The sequence below is a fragment of the Echinops telfairi genome, unplaced genomic scaffold (assembly GCF_000313985.2).
Source record: "Echinops telfairi isolate 266 unplaced genomic scaffold, ASM31398v2 ScPeMD7_2;HRSCAF=8, whole genome shotgun sequence".
In the NCBI taxonomy this organism is placed as follows: domain Eukaryota; kingdom Metazoa; phylum Chordata; class Mammalia; order Afrosoricida; family Tenrecidae; genus Echinops; species Echinops telfairi.
The window spans coordinates 63,681,121-63,702,265 of NW_022103898.1; the positions used below are offsets into that span (position 1 = coordinate 63,681,121).

At 45.7% G+C, this 21,145-nt stretch overlaps 1 protein-coding gene across 1 annotated transcript in view; it reads left to right on the plus strand.

Moving 5' to 3' along the window:
* Window positions 1-17,279, plus strand: part of CPM (carboxypeptidase M) — a 75,595-nt gene extending 58,316 nt beyond the window's left edge. Inside the window, exons 3-8 of the mRNA XM_004700461.2 lie at window positions 2,795-2,967; window positions 4,376-4,560; window positions 6,089-6,259; window positions 7,464-7,616; window positions 10,653-10,801; window positions 14,470-17,279. Coding sequence (XP_004700518.1) covers window positions 2,795-2,967; window positions 4,376-4,560; window positions 6,089-6,259; window positions 7,464-7,616; window positions 10,653-10,801; window positions 14,470-14,712 — 1,074 coding nt within the window. The 3' untranslated portion in view covers window positions 14,713-17,279. The remainder of the gene's footprint in view (window positions 1-2,794; window positions 2,968-4,375; window positions 4,561-6,088; window positions 6,260-7,463; window positions 7,617-10,652; window positions 10,802-14,469) is intronic.
* The last annotated feature ends 3,866 nt before the right edge of the window (window positions 17,280-21,145 follow it).

A 21,145-nucleotide genomic window follows, 5' to 3' on the forward strand; every position in this document is an offset into this window, starting at 1 on the left:
CTTGGGTCAGCCCCAGGTTTACCTGGATACTTCCTCTAATTACACTGCACCGCAGTCTCTGGCAGTTTAAGTTAGAGAGAGGAGCGGTGGGGCAGTTTAATGAGAGGAAGTAAACCGCCTTTCAAAGTACTTCTCCCCTTATGTGTTTTGGACAAGTTAACAGGAGAGATCCGTCCCTGGAGAAGGACTGATCATGTTTATCATGCTTGGTACGCTAGAGGGGCAGCGGAACAGCGGAAGACCCTGGATGAGATGGACTGACCCAGCGGCTGCAACACTGGGCTCAAACACAACAATCGTGAGGGTGGCGCAGCACCGGGCAGTGTTTCGCTCGGTTGTGCATAAGGTTGTGGAGTCAGAACCAACTGCACAACCCCTGACAAGAGTCTAACCCAGGAGGAAGCTGAAGCTGTCTGCTCCCAAAAAGACTCACATCCTCTAGTAGGGTTGTTGTGAGTCAGAATCAAGGCGATGGCAGGGGACTCATAGTCTCTAACCAGCATTTAGAAATTGAATGAGCTGAAGTGACTCCTAGTCCACTGTCCCTCCGCTTCTCTGTCCCCTGTGGGAAAAGCTCCTGAAGACATCACCACTTCATGTTCACAGTCACCCGAGGGTCAGGTCCCAGGGAAGCTCCCCATTCATGTTCACAGTCACCCGAGGGTCAGGTCCCAGGGAAGCTCCCCACCGCTGGCTCTGGCAGCCAATAAGCCGCTCATTGAGGTTGTTTCCAAAACAGCAGCCTTCAAAACATATCTGAAAACCCATACAAGCTTGCCTTGCATGGCTTTTTTGGTTGTCGATCGTGGGACACAGGACTGTGGAAAACCAAAAATCAAGGCACTAGAAGAAGGAAGATAGAGGCGAGAAGGAAAAAATAATTGAGTTTGCATGTATTTCCGCTCTAAATTTGATGTGCCCCTATGAATGCATAATTCAGATGTCCCAAATGTTCTTTGTCCTAATGTCAAATCACTCATGTTTATTAATATAACAAATTCATCAAATCAGGGGTGGGGCTAGAGTGGGATTTGCCCTTCAAGGACTGCCCACCCCTTGTCACTGAAGTTTTAATAGGAAATTCCTTTGAGGTGCCAGTCGGTCTGCATCTGGCCGGCTCTGCATTCATGCCACTGCAGCACGGTGCTGGCTAGCTCCCTGATGGCCTTGACTTCTTACTGAGTAGCAGGAACCCTGACAGCCATCTGGTGTTATGGACGAGAAGCAATACGCAGACCTTGTGTTCAGAAGCAGGTTCCTTCCACCTGGAATGATAGGGAAGCATTGACACAGTTTAACCCAAATCTAACCTTTATGATGGCTGAAATGTTAATTACTTACAAAGAAAAAATCAGCACAGACGCAGCAAATCTCTTCCTTCGGGTTTAGAAAGCACATCTCAGAGGCCTTTGGTTTCCGATCCTTGGCAGTGTGGACGGTGATTTTAGGTGGCTGTGACAACTGTTTAAAAATCGTACTGGGAATGCTTCCATTGCAATACATAACACACGCGTTTGTCTAGCAAAATAACAGAACCAAAGTTTCATTTTCAATCGTAAATAAAAAGTGAGTCAATTTAAACCAAGTAAATAATCGTATAGATCATATGCAGTTATGATTTAAAAATAAAATTGTGAACATGGTGTTTAAATGCATAAAGTTTCCAGAGCATACGCGTGTAGAAATACAGAGATGATGAAAATTGCAGAGACATGCACAAGGCAAAGGTTTTGGAGCTACTGAAGGCTGGAAGTCAGCAGTCTTTACATTATGAGTATTAGAAGCTTGCATTATTTTTTCGTGGAATCTGCACGTATCTACTCCGGTTCTCAACTTACTGTCCACCGGGCACCCCACCTTCTCAAGGAAACAGGCCATTTCAGGGCCTTCGCGGTCGCTGCACACTGACTGGATGAGCACGTCATAAAGCACCTTAGAGAAAAACAAGCCAATGGGAAGTAGTATAATAAGAACATCCCTCTACCTCCACTCTTAATCATTAAAAAATTTTTAAATATATTTTGTTGTTGAGAACACACACATCAAATCGCCCATCAAGGCAACCCTTTCCAGTTACCGTTCAGTGAGGTTGATGACACTCCTAAATCCTGTCGCCATCACTCCTCCTCTTCTGAGACATTCCTGCAGTGTCCAGAAGTCTTCCCCCTAACCTTCCTACCTGTCCTTTCAGGTGTGTGTTAGCCATTTGATCCCATATAGATAACTACCCAGCTTCAAAAAGCCTAATGTTCGAGGCAGGAATTTTTCACAAGTTATTCTAAGGTGTGGTTTATTTAAAAAAAAAACAACTTCAGGGGGTGTTTGGGTTCACTCGCATTTCCAGAGGAGCAAAGACCTAAGTCGGTCCTTTCAGCGACTAGTCATCTTAGCGCCCCCCACGGATGGCCACTGGCCAGCTTACCCAGAATGCCTGAGAAACGTGGGCTCACCAATCAGCTTTGATCTAAAGCAGCGGTTCTCAACCTGTGGGTAGTGACCCCTTTGGGGGTTGAACAACCCTTTCACAGGGGTCGCCCGATTCATAACAGTAGCAAAATGACAGTTATGAAGTAGCAATGAAAATAGTTTTGTGGTGGGGGGTCACCACAACATGAGGAACTGTATGAAAGGGTTGCGGCATTAGGAAGGTTGAAAACCACTGGTCTAAAGGATCGTGTGTAGAGACCTTTTTTTGGGGGGGCGGGGCGCGGGTAGGAGGGAGTTGTGCTTTTGGGACTGTTTCTGTATTAGCTCTGAGCAATAATATCCCCCTTTCTCTGTCATTCATCCGTAGACTGTTGGGCGGGAACTGCTGCTCCATTTGATCGAACATCTGGTAACCCACGATGGGAGGGACCCTGAAATCACAAATCTGATCAACACTACCCGGATACACATTATGCCCTCAATGAACCCCGATGGATTCGAAGCTGTCCAGAAGCCTGACTGTTACTACAGTGAGGGAAGGTGAGGATGGGCTGGTCTGTCTGTCTGTCTGTCTGTCTGTCTGTCTGTCTGTCTGCATTTAAAAACAAAACCCAAATCAGCCAAAGGCCCCATAGACCTACCGCTGTTGGCACCCCCAGGAGGAGCCAAAGAGCAGGGAAAGGTCTCACACCTGTGGCATGTCATTCCTCGCGGGAAACTCATGCCCACTGCCTTTCAGATCAAATGTGGATTTCTGAACTGACGTCCAGCTGCAGTCTCCATTCCGCCCCTCACGCCCCCGCTCCTGCCCTGTGGTCCCCGGGTGGACCAGGGCTTCCCTTACCCTCCTTACTCTCCCCCTCCTTACCTTCTCCCACTGCTTCCATCGTCTTTCGGCTGAGCCCCCTGACCTGCGTCCTCTCCCAGCTTTCCTGTGACACCCTCACCTCACCGGCAACCTCACTTTCACCGCCCAAGTGTTCACATCTGCTTTTGTTTCTTCGTTGTCTTTCTCGCCTCAAACTCTCAGCTCTCTGAGGATAAGAACTCCATCCATGTGTCTCTTAGCGCCAAGCCCTCAAATCCCGTTGGCTTAATAAGCCAATAATTCAAGAACTAACCACAAAGGAGAGTGGATCTTTGAGTAATTCTGACTTAAGTGCAGCTCCTTTTCTATCAGGCCACTTAGGGAGGTTGGGAATTTCTCAGATCTCTAGCATACGTTTATGTTTATGCAACTTAAAACTTGGTTGGCGTTGCTGAAAATAAACAAACTGCATTTCACCACCACTTGTTTCCCCTCACGGTGTTTTTCCGGCGTTTGCACACATGGCCCCTCGGCGTGTGTGGAGCACATCGGTCTAGAGCTGCACCTTCCTGTTCCTTCAGCCACGTGTTGCTGGGCAACCACACCCCTCAAATGAAGTGACTTCACACGTTTTTATGAGTTGTTGAACGGAAAACCAAAATGCGTGGTAAACTTCCACCCAATTCACAATTTAAAAACTGCAACAGCACCATTCCTTTCATTACTCTCAATCTTCTAAGTTCTGGGGTGGCTAATGTCTACCACAGTGCCCTGGGCCTCAGCTAGGGTCAGTCTGGGATGACTGGCCTTGGGACCGTAGCCTTGACTCTAGTCCTGGCCATCGAGTGTTGTCGCCATGCAGTGTATCAGGGTTCCAAGAAGAATAGGCCCCAAACTCAAGTACTAATAAACTCCAGCATGCTTCACTTGCTCATGCCCCATTGATCACAACAAACCAGAGGTCAGCCCAGTGTGGGAGGCCTAGATGGGTGGGAATGCCAAGAGGGGATCCCCAAGGGAACTGCCCATCACACCTGTATTCCCATTTACTAGAACATCTTGAGCCCAAACCATCTGTACATTGCACAAATTAACTCCCTCACATATCATTAATAATCCCTCACTTTTTTTCTTTCAAAGGGAAAATTATAACCACTATGACCTGAACAGGAATTTCCCAGATGCGTTTGAATTCAATAATGTATCAAGACAGCCGGAAACGGAGGCAGTCATGAAGTGGCTAAAAACGGAGACGTTTGTCCTCTCTGCAAACCTCCACGGCGGTGCCCTGGTGGCCAGTTATCCGTTCGATAATGGTGTTCCAGGTACGCAGAACGCCTAGCCTGGCTCTGGCTCTCGGGTGGCGTGGAGCTGCAAAATTTCTGCCTCTGGATGGGGATGAACTCATCACTGTCTACCCCCTGACGAGGAGCCCTGGTGGTGTCCTGGGTACCAGTTGGGCTGCGATCCACACCAGCAGTCACGCTAGATAAAGACTGGACTTTCTACTCCCGCAAGCAGTTCTAGTCTCAGAAACCCACAGGGGTCACGATGAGTCAGCAGTTGACTCGATGGCAGTGAGTGTATATTTGGGGGCTTCGTCCACACCCTGAGCCATTCTCCCCAGCACATACGAACAGGAGATCGCAGGGCCGAGTGGGGGGGACCTGTGGCTGGCTCACAGCCAACAATAGGATTACTTGACAGTCATCAGGAAAATGTTAAAATCAGGATTTGGATTACCTCAAAAGAGGTAAACTGGCTTGAATAAAACTAAAATGGTATACTTTTCTTGGCTGATCAACTGAGCAATAATGGCTGGCTCCTGTGTACAGAAACTGTGGGGGTGAAGGAAACTTAAATGAAGGTCGTTCAGTAAAAGAAATCTGTCTACCAAGGCTACGTCTGATGAGTCTAACTATATGACATTCTATAGGCCAAGCTATGGATGCAGTGAAAAGAATCATGGTTGCCAGGAGATGGGGAGAGGGAGGAACAGAGGAGGCGTAGGGGACATTTAGGGCAGTGAAATTGCACTGTGTAATACTGTAACGGTGGCCACATAACACGCATTGGTCAATTTTCATAGAGCTGCCCACCACCAAGAGCAAACCCCAAGGTGAAGTATGGATCATAAAGCCAAACCAAACTCACTGCCATCCAGTCACTGCTGGCTCAGAGCAACCCTATTGGACAGGGTAGAACTGCCCCTGTGAGTCTCTGAGACTGAAGTAGAAAGCCCCATCTTTCTCCTTAGAGCTGTGGGGGGTTTCACAGCCCAACTGGGAATCACTATGCCACCAGGGCTCCTCTAGCCTCTGGATTATAGTTAAGAATACTGTTTTAATATTGGCTCATTGGTTGAAATATTAGTAATGCAGGAAACAGAGTAGGGGGTGCACATGAACTTTCTACTCAATTTTCTGTAACACTCAACACTACAATAAAAAGTTGTTACTTAAAAAAGAAAAAAAATTTGCCAGAAGAGGCATGAACTACAGAGCTAAACTATTATAATGGCTTCCTTTAAACCCTACAGAATTGGCTCAGTGACTGGGTTTTTGATTACCCAAGTAACGTTTATTGATCTCCAGGAGTTACCAAGTGTGACTAAGGAGGAGAAGCTGATGTAGGAGGAGTTTGAATACAACTATGGCTGGTTTCTTTGGAAATTGCCTTGTGTGTAATCACTAAATCTAGAGAAGTAAAGGGAGCCTTCCGGGAAGTGGGTAGTGGGCTTTTCTGTAGGGAAATTAGAGCGTTTATCTGTGTTGTGATTGTGGTACTTGCTAGTATTATAGTATGTTTCCTCTAAAGTTGATGGAAAGACCTTGAATTCTCTTTTAAATCCAGCAACTGGGACATTACACTCCCGTAGCTTAACCCCCGATGATGATGTTTTTCAATATCTGGCACATACCTATGCTTCAAGAAATCCCAACATGAAGAAAGGCGATCAATGTAAAAACAACATGAAATTTCCCAATGGAGTTACAAATGGGTACTCTTGGTACCCGCTCTTAGGTGAGTTTCTCTTCCTTTCTCCCATTCTCCTTTTTGCCTTCATCCAAAGAGGCCAGCTGGTTTGTGTTGACCTTCGTCAGCGTTGCAAGATCTTCAGGCCCAGGCCCTTCAATCATGGTTCCACCAGCTAATATCACAAGGCCCCTGGAGGAGACTGATCATTTGAGAGAGGCTCAGACATGTGCCTTCCTGCTCCTTCATTTAGTCAAAGTCTTCCTCAGCACCAAGAACTACGCCAGAGATGAACAGGGCACAGTTTCAGACTACAGTTTCATATGTAATAGAGGAGACAGAGAGGCTAACAAATAATTGTGGTAGCAGTTGTTGTTCTTGTGAGCTGCCATTTCTATTACCCCTAGAAGCATTTTGGTATGATGACTAGGAATGGGGTGGAGAAGGAGACCCTGGGTGTTCAAACAGCTGCTAGCCAGAAGGTTGGGGGATTCATGTCTGCCCTCAGGCATCTCCAAAGAAAGGCCTGGGGCTCTGGGAAAGCAGCCGTTGAAAACACTGAAGCGCAGTGCTGCTCTGACGCACTGACGCACACGTGGTCACTGGGAGTCAGAGGTGAACCTCCTGGCAACTGAGCTGTCTGTTTGGGGTGACAGCGAGACGGCCTATGCCCCGCCCTTGCTGTTTCTTAGCTAGAATCAATCCCTGCATGTTGCTTAAAGTCCATGAATGAGTTTTCTCATCGCTAAACCAAAGATTATAATTGGGCAAGGATTAAAATTCATCCAAAAGACTTCAAACATTACCGAATGAGTCCTCTCCTCCCCCCAAGATGAGTGTACCCACCTTTGCCTGACTCTACTTATACATGGGTTGTACCAATATTTCAAAAGAAATAGTATTCTAGTCTATATATGTTTATCTGCTTAAAATGTGACTTAGGGAAGAGAGATAATTTGAAGAATCCTTTTCCTAGTATAAAAGGGGGGACCCCTTGCTTAATTTTGATGCACAGTTGAACTTGAATCAACTTTGGTCCAGTTACTCATATGGGAGTAGTTAAAATTGCCTGGTCATGCCACAGTAATAAAATGTCAAATCCTGCATTTCTATGCTAATATGTCAAATTCATCTCTTCCTGTTTACATGTACTTTTCCTGCAACTGCCTAATTCACTGATCCCTCGGAGACTCCACACTTGGCTCCTCTCCAGCCCCAGACCTTAACAATAATTAACTGTGCGTGTGTTTAGGTGGAATGCAAGATTACAACTACATCTGGGCCCAGTGTTTTGAAATTACATTGGAGCTGTCCTGCTGTAAATACCCTCGTGAGGAGAAGCTTCCACTCTTCTGGAATGACAACAAAGCCTCATTAATTGAATACATAAAACAGGTGCACATAGGTTTGTACCATTTTCTTACTAATGTCCTGTTAACACAAAACATAGCGTCTAGCAAAACCTGGGGGTTGGAAGTCCCAAGCCCCCATATCTGCCTGTTCTTCGTCAGGATGTAAACTGGTCCCGACTCTCTTTTCTATCTGTTTGGATCTTCTTGTCTTTTTTGCAAGTGTTTCAAGTTAAGCATATAGAAATAAACTACATCTTCTGGCAAAACAATTACTCCCCTCTAACTGAAAGGCTCGGTGATGCCTTGACAGAGCATTGTGAAAACACCTTAGATCTGAAGAAAGCCTTCGTTTGACCGGCAGTGTGGGGTTTTTCTTGGAAGAGAAATTTCATCGTTAAGCATGGTCTGTGCTTGCTCAGTTACAGAGTGACTTTCAGACACACCAGGCCTCCGTATTCTTGTAAAATCGTGTTTGGGCTGGGGTGAAAGTCATGGAAATGAATCTTGGGTGTGGGGAGGGTGGTGAGAGTCAAAGTGGAATAGGAAAGCTAAAGACATTGCCTTCAAATTCAAATGGTCCCTCTTGTACCTGTATTTGAAGAGAGGCAGACTATAGGTTAATTGACTCTTGGTTCAGTTGGGACACATACTCATATATGGGTGTTGTGTTGGTTCAGAAACACTTTACATGTGACTGACACAAGAGGTGAGTGAGTACTAGTCAAGAATATGGAGCAAAGTCTACAAAAAGGAATTGACTACCCATTTTTCAGGCACTGTGACTTTTTTCCCCTGGATGTTTTTAGCAGAACATTCTTTACCAAGGAGTCCTGGTGGTACAATACGTCAGCACTTGGATGATAACGGAAAGGTTGTTGCCTTAAACCCACCAGCTGTTCTTTGGAACAAAAATGAAGCCATTTGTTTCCATAAAGATTCACAGCTTTGGAAACTCTTGGGCCGTTCTACTCTTTCCTATAGTGATTGTGAGTTGGATTTGACTCTCAGTGGGTCTTGGTTTTACTGTTTACTAGCATCTTATGGCTCTATTATAAGATGTTACAGGATAGGATAAAGTCTGTTTCAAAGACAGTTTTATTTTATTTTTAATGAGTGTGGGTATTGCTTGATTTGGGGTGGAGTTGGGGTGTGGGGGTAAACAACTCACTGTCATCAAGTTTATTCCAACTCATAGTGACCCTACACGACAGAGTAGAACTGCCCCATGGGTTTCCACGACTGTAACTCTTTACCGGAGTATAAACCCTCATCTCTCTGCCATGGAGCAGCTAGTTTCAAACTGTTGACCTTGAAGTGAGCAGCCCAACGTGTAACCCAGCAGGGCTCCTTTTGGAGGAAGTCAATGCAAAACACAGAAGCCAATAGACACATTGCCACCAGCAAGAGAAAATGCATGGCTTTTCTAAGCAGTAGGAAGACTGTGCTGGCTGAGAGGCCTGAAGAAGGAAGAAAGGCATACGAAAGAAGACAGTCAAATATATGAAAAGATACTCAGTATTATTAGCCATCGTAGAGATTCACATTAGACCCACTAGGATGACAAACATTTAAAAATAATAATAACAAGTGCTGGAGACAATATGGGGAAATTAGAACACTGACCCATGTTGATGGGAATGCTGTATGATATAGTGACTGTTGAAAAACTGTGGTGATTCCAAAAATACCCTAAATATAGAACCGCCGTCTGACCCCAGCTACACTCCCAGGCATACACCAAAGACGTGAAAGCAAGATAGGCACACCAGTGTTTGCTGTAGCGCTGTTCACATTCGGTGGAAACAACCTAAATGTTATTTATCAAAGACGAGTAGATAAACAAAATATGGTCTATACAGACCATGAAGTACGACTTCAAAAAAGGAAAAAGAAATACGACTTCACCGGTGGGAGAAATGATGTCTTGATATGTACTACATTATGGCTGGTTCGAAGACATTACGCTGAGCGAAATGAGTCCATCACAAAAGGACACATATTCTATGACCTCACTTATATAAAACGACAAGAAAAGTCTAATGCATGGAGACCAACGTTTATTACAGGTTACCAGGGGCAAGAGGGCTAACGGTTATGAAAAACCTGTACTGATTCAGGGTAGGGTTGTACAGCTGCTGATTATTGTAATTGCTGGTTGTTGTCAATAAATTGAACACTTGTAAAAAGTTAAGTTGGCAAACATCAAATGCAAGATGTATTGACAACAACAATAGCACACAAAAAAAACCCAAAAAGAGTACCTGCTGAGGCCGGTGATCTATAAGCAAATATGTCACCGAATTTAGTTCCTTGGCTTGGAGACTTAGGCTCCTGATCCAATAATGTGTAGAGTTCATTGCATGATGCCGGGGGCTTAAGGCTTCCTCGCCGTCTCCATTTGCTGCTTCGGATAGCAGAGGAAAAAGGAGCCCGGAAGAGGATGAAGACGCGGCATGAGTGGCTTGCCGCCTCTCGGCCCTGAGACCCACAAGAACTGGATGGTGCCCCGCTACCGTCTCTGAACATTCTGATTCCAGATTCCACAGGAGCGACTTAATCAAAAGAGGGAAAATACAGAACCAAATTTCCAAAATCATGGACTCTCAACTGTCTGGAGCCACGGAGAGTAGATGAACCCCTGACACTGAGATAACTTTAAACCAAAAATATCCCTTAAAACCAAACAGTAGTTTAACTAGGGGAAAAAAATTGTCTACCATGAGCATTATGTTCTTTTAAGAACTGTCTATTCGGGACCAAAGTGACAGCAGCCCCTTGAGCGATTGTGTAAGAAGATTGACGAGGGAGGAACAACCAAAAGTAAGAGTGCCGGCAGCACATCTTGGAGACGGCCTCAGTGTCCCTAAACTGTACCTGCGGAAGCCATCGTTGAACTGGTGTCTGTCTTACGGTGCATACTCTCAACCACAAAGTAAATGCAATTTAGAGAAAAATTAAACTGAGGACAAAGATTACTTTCCTTCCCTAATATGTTCGTAATTAAAAGTTGCTGAAAAAACATTAATTACAATTTTTTCCATAGACTGTATAACATTTGTATTTTGTTTAATCGTATTTTTGTCTTCCAGGTGTAAAGGGTCAAGTTTTTGATCACAACAGAAACCCCTTACCCAATGTGATTGTGGAAGTCCAAGATAGGACTCATATCTGCCCCTATAGAACCAACAGATTTGGAGAGTATTATCTACTTCTTTTACCTGGGTCTTATGTGATAAATGTAAGTCACAATCCTGGTTGTTATTAGAATATCATAAAGCTCATAACACTCATAGATCTGAGAAGTTCACAGGGAAATACTTCAGCCCCAAAGAAAAGGTCGATGGAAAATGGGAGGGATAAGTTCCAGAAATATGCATGGTTTTTCCTGATTTTTTTTTAAAGTAGAAGCTAAATCCTATTTATTGTGCTACTTTAAAATACATCTAAGTATTTTAATAAGGGCGCCCTGGTGGCTTACTGCTAACAGGTCCTGAGTTTGAAGCCACCTGAGTGAGTGGTCCTGCGTTCACAACCACCAGCCACTCCAGCAGAGAAAGACAAGGCTTTCTAAGTCCTGTAAAGAGTTACAGTCTGGGGAAAGAAGTGTGATAGCAAAAGCACTTCCAGCTTCGTGGAACAGCGTTACGACTCCTGCTCGTTGAACGTAATTTATGCTATGTTTTCAAAATGGATGGGGACCCATTTCTTAGAATTTGTTATAAGTGAAATGTGATCCACAAAGTTTACCAGTAGATTACGGAAGCCATAAAACATAGGTGCAACCCTCTCGTTAGCAAGTCATGATAATTCTCCAAGGCGGGCAAGGAGCATTCCAAGATACTTGTTTCTAAAACATTTCTTTCCAGAAGAAAGGAGCAGAAGCCAATGTGAGCCTGAGTAGATTTCTGTGAATGAACGCCATGGAAAAAGTAGCTGATTTCACTGGGCAGATGATGCTCCTTTTTTTTTTTATTTTTTTTTATTTTTAAAAATCAATTTATTGGGGCTCATACAGTTCATCACAATACATAGATCACTTGTGTAATGCACATCTATACATTTATTGCCCTCATTATTCCCAAAATTTGCTTTCCTCTTGGGTTCCCGGAATCACCTCATTTTCCTTTTTTCCCCTCCCCCTCCCTTCCCCCTCCCCCCCCCCCCATGCACCCTTGATAATTTATAAATTATTATTATATCTTATATTACACTGCCCGGCGTCTCCCTTCACCTACCCCTCTGCTGCCCGTCCCCCAGAGAGGAGGTTATATGTAGCTCCTTATGATCAATTCCCCCTTTCTACACCCCCCTTCCCTCCTGGTATCACCACTGTCACCCCTGGTCCTGAGGGGTTCATCTGTCCTAGATTCCCTGTGTTTCCAATTCCCATCTGTACCGCTGTGCATCCTCTGGTCTAACCAGGTCTGCAAGGCAGAATTGGGGTCCTGGTAGTTGGGGGGAGGAAGCATTTAAGAAACAGAGGAAGGTTGTGGGCTTCATTATTGCTATACTGAACCCTAAGCCCGGCTATCGAGACCTATAGCATCTGGGGACTTAAAGGCTTGAAAGTAAACAAGCGGCCATCTAGCCCAGAAGCAACAAAGTCCACATGGAAGCAGCACACCAACATGTGTGATCATGAAGGGCCAAAGGGACCAGGCTTCAAACACCAAAGGTGGGGGGGGGAATCATATCCTCGTCAATGAGGGTGGCGTGTGATGGGGACCCAATGCCCATCTCTAGACAACTGGACATAGCTTGCAGAGGGGTAGTGGGGAGATGAGTCACTTAGGGTTCAGTATAGCAATAATGAAGCTCCTTTCTTTCTTATAGAACTTTTTTGCTTAAAAAAATAAATCAAGATTCCCTACTTCGGTGGGTGGGTCTGAGGGCAGCCGTGGCGTCCTTTGGCTTGCAGGGTTACTCCTGAGAGAAATGTCACTGCCCCTGCACTACAAACTGGCTCTAGACACGATTTCGAAAGCCCTGCAAGACCCATTGGCTCCCTGTGCAAGGCCACCCCAGCCATGGGCACGGCTAAGCCCCCTCCTGGGAAGCCTCCCGCTGCTTCGGAAATGGCATTTCTGGGGCACTCGGATGATCTGCACCCAGAGGGACCCCTTCTTTGCCTGCTGACACTCCCTTCTTTGCATACCTAATTTATTAGCATTATTAAAAGGAGAACTGGATTGTCCCATAGGATCAGAGAGCAGACGTTCGCGTTTCCTGTTGGCTGGGTCTTGCTCCCTGGAGGGCTGTGGGGAGAGCCTTCCTCAGCACGGCCATGGCGTGTTACTGGAAGGAGCCCCAGGCAGCACTGGGTTTTTACTTGCTTCTAGGCCGCCAGTTCCTACCTCTTTTTTTAAAAAATGATTTCTTTTGTTGTCAAAATCTATCCCTGACTTTGATTTTGTATGTCCTGTGGGTGGGAACTCTGAATGGATTTGGAACTTGGGAATATGTTTAAGGAAGTGCAGAATCATCTCAGGGCTATTTCCACCATGAACCTCCCCTGAGAGGGCGAGCGCATGCGGACACCCACAGAGACCCAGCATGATTGGCCAATTGTAATACATACTAAGTTTCATGGTTTGAAGAGAGACCTTTTTTATCTTTTAAGACTGTAGGATACTTATTTCTGCCCCTGCACACACACTCTTTCCCCTTTAAAACAGGATCCCTATCTAAAACATTCGTATAATACTCTTTGCCACCAAGTTGATTCCGACTCATAGTGATCCTATAGAACTGCCCTTGTGGGCTTCCAAGACTGTAACTCTTTATGGGGGTAGAAAAGCTTCATCTTTTTCCCTCAGAGCAGCTGGTGGTTTTGAACCGCTGACCCTGTAACCACCATGCCACTAGTTCTACTATAATGTCTTTTCCTTGTCCCAAAACCCAGCAACTGCCATGGACTTGATTCTGACTCAGATGGTTTCCATGGTTTTGCAAATCTTTACCAAAGCGAGGGACTCATCCTTCTGGGGAGCAGCTTGCGGGTTGAATCCAGCAGCCTTGCTGGGAAGCGGCCCAGTGCTGACCCCACCTTGTCACCTGGATGCCTTTCTGTTTGTTTCCTGTAGTGAAACGCAAAGCATTTGTATGCAATCCCATAACGAACCCCTTACGGAACAAAGTTATGAGCCACACATTCCCCTTTACCTAGGTAGCAGGCACATAAGCTCTAGCTATTATCTCCAGGATGAGAAGGGAAGGAAGACTCTGGACGCCAAAATGAATGGCGAAAATGACCGACGGGGTAGTTCCATCAGCACAACTCCGCACTCCTTTCCCTCTTCATGCATATCTAAAGGTCGTTCTCCGTGGACGTGACCTAGAGTCGATGTAGCCTTGGTCTGGCTTTTCCTGATTATTTTCTCCACCCCAGCCCACTCCCCCAAAACATCTAGATGGAAAAAAACAGATTTAAAACAAGCAATCTAGCCGGCAGTTCAGAGCAGGTAAAATCAACGCTTCAGGAGGCTATCGACGTAGACGCTTTGGTAATCCCGAGGCAGAGTGAACAGAGACAGAGTTGCACATATCCAGCATCGTGGTGACCATCTGGACCTCAGACGTAAGGACGGCGTGAAAGGCAGCTCTCCACCTGGGCCCCAGGTCGATGACCGAGGGTAGCAGGAGCCGGCTGGCTCCGGACTCCCATCACCAGATAAGGGACTCGCCTTTCTCCCATGCTGGAACTCTCGGCAGGGCAGAGCAGCAGCATCCCTTGCTGTGGGAGCGGAGAGCGCACCGGGTGAAAGGGGCCGGCTCGGTGACAGCCTGGGCCTGCCCGGCGGTGCATGTGGTTCACAAAGGAGCATTTTGTGGAGGCTCTGGGTGTTTTCCGTGTTGGTACCCCGACCTCTGAAATCACTCGCGTAATTGTTTCTTGTTTCCTCTCAGGTTACCGCCCCTGGACACGAGCCCCACCTCACAAAGGTGACTATTCCAGAGAATTCCCAGAGCTCCAGTGCTCTGAAAAAGGATATTCTACTTCCAGACGGAGGGCATTTGGACCATGTCCCGGTAGTCAGTCTCTCCTGCCCTATGGCTCCTCTCTACCGAAATCTGCCAAGCCGGTCAGCAGCCACAAAGCCTAGCTTGTTCTTCTTCTTGGTGACTGTCTTGCACCTATTTCTCAAATAAAGCAACACGTGAAACGCGACCCACGGCACCACCTGGAAGCAGGGATGACTCGAGCCAGGTCGCGGCAACTCTAACCTCCTCGGCAGGACAAATTCTACCGACGGCCCCAAGGTGATGAGTGGTTGTTTCTACAATACGCAACGAGTGATGGTGACAGAAGGAATGATGTGGCCTTGGTGCTGAAGGGAAGATGCTTACCTGCCAGGGACTGCCCACTTACAGTGGAATTCAAAGATCGTCAAAAGTAAAATGTGGGAAGCAAAAAGACAAATACTCATTAAAGGGGGGGGCCTTGTTTTCTTTGGCCCTCTCCCCTGGGACCCGGCTCCTGCGCCTGCTCAGCCATGTCTCGGTCTTCCTGGCCTCAGGTCACCACGTGAGGGTGAGCAGTCCCACAAGGTTGCCCGTGTTCAGTGGTGAGCCCTAGTGTGGCTTACGTGTGGTTTGGCACCCTTTCCTGAAATAGAGTGTACTCTGTTGAGACAGTAAAACCTGAAACTTCTTCTGTCCTTTATAAAAATCCATTTGAATCACACACAAGAAAGAAAGAAAGAGAGAGAGATAAGAAAGGGCCAGAGAACCAGATGACAATAAGCAATAAAGATGACCACTGGTGTGTCACTTAGTATACACAAAACCTTGCAGAAGGCTGTGTATGGAGAGGAAGTATGTGCCATCTCTGTAATCAGTTGTCAGTGTACTTCAGACTTGTAGAGGGGGGCATACTTTCATTTTGCAAACCGTCTAAGGAAATGTGGGAGACATTGGGCACCCATATCTTAGTTGTCCAAGAAGCTATGGGTCTGGTGGGATGACAGGGTCGTAGCTGTAGTGGTAGGGCAGCACATCATCAGGCCCCTGCAATGAGTCTCTCTCCCACCAGCAGCAGTTGTCTTGCCCTCTGTTGGGGTGACGACTTCCAACGTGTAACTCTGGGCTCCCCTCAACTTGTCAGCCTCACATCTGCCTGTCCTCGGGCCATCCACCGGGATACCAACCACGTGGTCATTAGTGGTCACTGATCGACTCTTGGCAACCCCATACACATGAGATCTGACAGTTTCATAATCCATCGCGTTCTCCTTGGCCGAGTTTCCGAAGTCGATTGCCAGTCCTTTCTTCCTAGTCTGCCTTACTCTGGAAGCTGTGCTAAAATCTGTTCTACAACACAGCAACACGCAGGCCTCCACTCACAGCCAGGTGGTGGCTGCCCCTAAGGGGTATTGGTCATGAATCAAATCTGAATCTCACATGGGAGTCAAGAATTCCACCAGTGAGCCAACACTGCCCCATGGGTACCTCAACGCTCATGGTAGCAATGGGACCCACCTCTCTCAAGAACTACCCTTCCCCTACAGTCTCTGTCTCAATCAGTGTTGCCACCAAGCTGGAAACCAGCCCTGAGGCTTCTTCCTTCCTCACCCCATCGTGAGTCCAGTCAGTCATTGAAGGCTGATGGTAATTCTAAACAGACGGACTCAAGCCTTTTCCTCTGTGGCGGTTAGAACTACCACCTGTAGGCCATCACATCTCACCTGCACCACTGTAGCAGCCTTACTGATTGGCCTCTTGTTCCTGCACTTACCTGCTTCACAGCATGGGGGAGAGAGGCCCATTGAACCCGGAAAATGGCAATCAATCAGCTCGTTTAGTCCTTGCCCACAGAGCCCCCTCTGGAATGCCACCCCGACTGCTACAGTTGTTCCCCATTCCTTCTTTAAAACTCAGCGCAGGTATCACCGCCTCCAGGAAGCCTTTGCTGAAGCCATTCCATTGCACCCAATAACTCAGTAACTCTGGGCTACGGCCCTTCCTCTGTGCTCCCCCAAATAAGCCTTTATTTCTATAGTTAAATGGATGACACTCTTATTGCTCTTACTGATGACACTTTTATTTCTATAGTTAAATTGATGACAGCTGCTCCCAACTGTGCCTCCCTGGAGTAGAACATGAGCTCTCTGAGACCAGGGGCTGTTTAATGTTTGACATGAACATTCATTTTTATATTCTCAAAACCTCACACATATTGACATCCCCAGAGTCAAGCCTTGCACGTAATGAGTGAGTGGACGGATACACATTTCCAACAACCCGCTACTCCCAGTCCCTCCCAGAAATGGCATAGAACTGAGAGTCAGTCCACACCCTAGGTTCCCTGCTGTGCCAAGCTCCCGTGCACGAGTAACCAACCCTCCGGAGGGTTTTCATATTTGCACCCAGAGGACAGTGCTTTCACTGCACTCTGCATTCAGCCTAAGGGTCACAGTGAAGCTCTCCTAGGACCTGTGCAAAGCACATAAGGCTGGGTTATTTTAATTGGAACACAAAAATTTGCCATTGGGACTCAAAGCAGCAGCTCTCTACTATAACCTACCCTAAAACATCATTCATAGGAAAAACGTCTGTAAGTGGAGGAAGCATCAGACGACAATAGAGAACTCTGGTCAGCAGATATCGAAGTGCAGGCATCACTAATGGCAAGTGAGTCTTCAGTTCTTATTGTCAGTGGAAAGTTCACTGGGATCTGCAAACACTCATTCTGGACTCAAGAAACACCAAGGAATGGGGGGGGGGGCGGGTAAACGGGCAGAAGTCACGCTGGTGCCAAGCTTATTCCACATTGCCATTAAAATTTGTAGTCTTTTTTGAAGACAAACTTCCTTTTTGTAAAACCAGGTAACAACATGCGTATTGTGGCCCCTCTTGTCTAACTACTCAGTGATGGATTGTGTACCTGGAAGCGTGTGTTAATATATTGTAGAAAACTCTTGCCGCTGGACACCCCAAGTTCTCACTTTAACTTTTCTAAGAATCTTGAATGGGTTCAGGAGCCCAATTCCTTTTCTTAACTGAAGGTGTGTTTTATCAGCGTCACCTGTAAAGTCACTTAAAGAGAAACCAAGTGATTAAAAGAACCCTTACACCGAGCCACACCTGAGTCATTGAGCGCAGGTGTAGGTACAAGCGCTTGCAGCTGCCTGTGGGCTGGGTGCTGCCAAGCGAAGTTCATGGGGTAGGAGTGGGGGTGATGACAATCTCATGTCTCCGCCCACCACTCATCACAGTGGGGGTCAAAGAGGAGGAACAGCCCTGGAATTCCGAGTACAGTCGGACCAGGTTCCCAAACCTCCCTGTGAGTTCCTCGGCCTACTTCTCGCCCTCAAACTGGTGCTTATGTGCCTCGGGCTCTGATCGTTAAGTTCCTAGACTCTTGCTGAGAAACCAACTTGATGAGTGTTGTCATGACGGGAGACCTGCAGAGAGCAGGGGTGGAAGAGACGCGATGTGGACAGTGGAGGCCTGTGTTCGAGCCCTTCACAAATCCCATTTCCTCATCACCTCGTGGCTCCCACTGACCGTTCTGCTGGGACTCCTAGAAGCAGCCGTGTGAGGTGCCATTTTTGATGTTTGCCCCGGTGGCAAAACCATGACACTCAAGGATTTTTTATGAGTGGCAGTGTACAAAAATTTTTTTATGAAGACAGTAATACACAAGATTTTCAAAAAAGTGGAATGAAAAGATACTGGGATGGTCTTATATTCCACTTCATTAAAGTCCAAATCTGTTGCCTCCGATAGAAACAGACAGTCTGAAACTTTAGTTATCTGAAATGATGATTTATGATATCAAAGAAATTTTCATGAGACAACATAGCTTTTTCCCATGTTCCCACTCAAAGTATGAGAGAGGTTAACATCTTACCTGCCACTACGCCAGGTTGCCTTACAGCAATAAATTAAACACCTGCAGTGAGGTGTGACTCCTACCCCTAAACAATTGTCTGTCCTTTCACAGATTAATCTAAGTGGTAAATCTGCTGAGAAATGTCAACTGCAGGGTTGATTGTGGTGCTTAATTCATCATGTTCAGTCCTGAACTGTTACACGTATCAGAAACATTAAAATCCTCTCAACATTTCTGAAAGGCGTTCTAAGGAGTCAATGCTGCCTTTTGTTCCAGAAGCAGATGTGTTATCATTCTTTCTACAATGGTAGAAGAAGGGACCTCCCCCTTTAAAAATAAGATCGAATGCTAGATTGGAAATACCTTTCCTGGCTTGAGGGCTCCAGAGAAATGAACAAAGTATGTTGCCTTGTTGCAACAGGAAGCATTGCTTATGGAAAAGTTTGATGTTATTCTATACATTGACACTATAGTGGATATTTATTTTGTGACAAATCTCGTTTTTCTCATCACTTTCAAAGGGGAGTAGAGAAGAAATTATCAGACCGCTTAAATAGCACTGAAAATCCACAATATCTGAAATGGAGGCTCGGGGAGAAAAGTCCAATTTCATTTAGAGAAACTTAAGTGTATCACTACTAAGCAGATATTGTACTGTCCTGCTTAGACCATTAGATCACACTTCAGTGTGTGAACTACTCCACAGTCATACAGATGCTTTCTACCTGACTTTCTTTTGTACCATTATTAAGAACTTATTAAAATGCATAAATTGTTAAAGATGGCAAAGTTTATATTGGGTAGGGGACATAACTACCTCTGATTTTAGTAAGTCTACAATATTATCAATAAAGATTAATATTCATATAAACAACATGCTGTTTTGTTTGTTTTTTTTCTAATTCCATTACCTTTGTATGTATGTATGTGTGTGGAGGGAAGGTGGAATGGAAAGGGGGGAACCGATTACAAGGATCTACATATAACTTCCTCCCTGGGGACGGACAACAGAAAAGTGGGTGAAGGGAGATATCGGACAGTGTAAGATATGACAAGATAATAATAATTTATAAATTAGCAAGGGTTCATGAAGGAGGGAGGGAAATGAGCTGATACCACGGGCTCAAGTAGAAAGCAAATGTTTTGAGAATGATGATGGCAGCAGGTGTGCGCATGTGCTTGACACAATGGATGGATAGACAGATTGTGATAAGAGTTGTACGAGCCCCCAATAAAATGATTTTTTAAATGTATGTATGTGTAACAAAGGTGTGCCCTAGAGAGACTGATCACCATCCAGTAAAACCAGGGGAAGGAAGACCAAGTGAATGATCATCATGAGGAGCCCAAGCGGCTCAGCGCTTGGCTGCTAGCTGACAGGTCGGCAGTTCTGAATCATGCACCATGCTCAGCGACTCTCCTGTGTCACGTGTGGTTTCTACGTGTCACGATGGCTCCACGCAGTGAGTCTAGAGGGGCTTTTTGGTAATTTGGGGTGGGGAGCAGTGTTGCTTTGCCTTTAGTGTAGTTGAAAAGTGCTCAGTGGTCAAATATATTTTTTTTAAATTCACAACTCACATTAAATAAAGACTCTTGGAACATGACCCTGATACCCAAATAAGACAAAGGCACCGCAAGAAAAGTACAGGCCAAAACCTCATATAAGCATAGATGCAAAGATCATTAACAAAATAGTAGCAAGTAGAAGCCAACACATTAAAGTAGAATCCAGCATATCAAATGATTCATGTGCCATAACCACATGAGATTTAGTCTAGGAATGCAGGGATGGTTAGACTTAGAAAACCCATCAATGTCATATACCATAGCAATAGAACAAAGGAAAAGAATGACACTATATCCATTTCTGTAGATACGGGAAGACCCCTGGTGGTGTAGTGAGTTATGCTTGGGACTGCTAACCATAAGGTTAGCAGTTCAAAACCAACAGCCATTCAGTGGGAGAAAGATGAGGCTTTCTACTCCCATAAAATATTGCAGTCTCAGAAACCCATGGGGCAGTTCTCCCCTGTCCCACAGGGTCACTGAGTCAGAGTGGACTTGACGGCAGTGAGGGCACATGCGGGAAAGCATCTGATAAAACCCATCCAGCTTTCTTGACGAGAACCCGGAGGAAGATTGACTGAAGAGAGAAATGTCTCAATACGCTGCAGAGCATATATGAAAAGCCAACATACGCTCCACGGTGAGGGACTTGGAGCCCTTCTCATAATGGCCAAAAGAAGACAAATGTGTCCACTGCTGTCCACCCCACATTGTATTAGAAGTTCTATCCAGAGCTAGAGGACAATAAAAAGAAAATAAATCCAACGATCTATTTGCAGAAGATAGGATTATGTCTCTAGGAAATCTCAGTCTACAGGAAAACTAGAACTAATGAAAGTATTTAGCAAACTCGGAGGGCCCAAGGTCAACAAACAGAAGTCAGGTTTCTATACCCCAGCAATGAGAAATGGGAATGGGAAATAATTTCATCCACAACTGCAACTAAGGATACAGTAGAAAGAAATCTATTCAGGGAAATGAAGGGCTTATATGACTGCCATGAAAACGCAGCACTACTGAAAGAGATTAAACAGAAAGTGGTCCCATGTTCAGAAATTAGACCACAAGGATGTAAAGGTGTCAGTATTATTCAAAGCGAGCTGTAGATTCCGTGAGCTCCAGGTGCAGTCCCAACAGCATCCTTACAGAAACAGAAAAACCAGTGCTCAGTTTTATATGGAT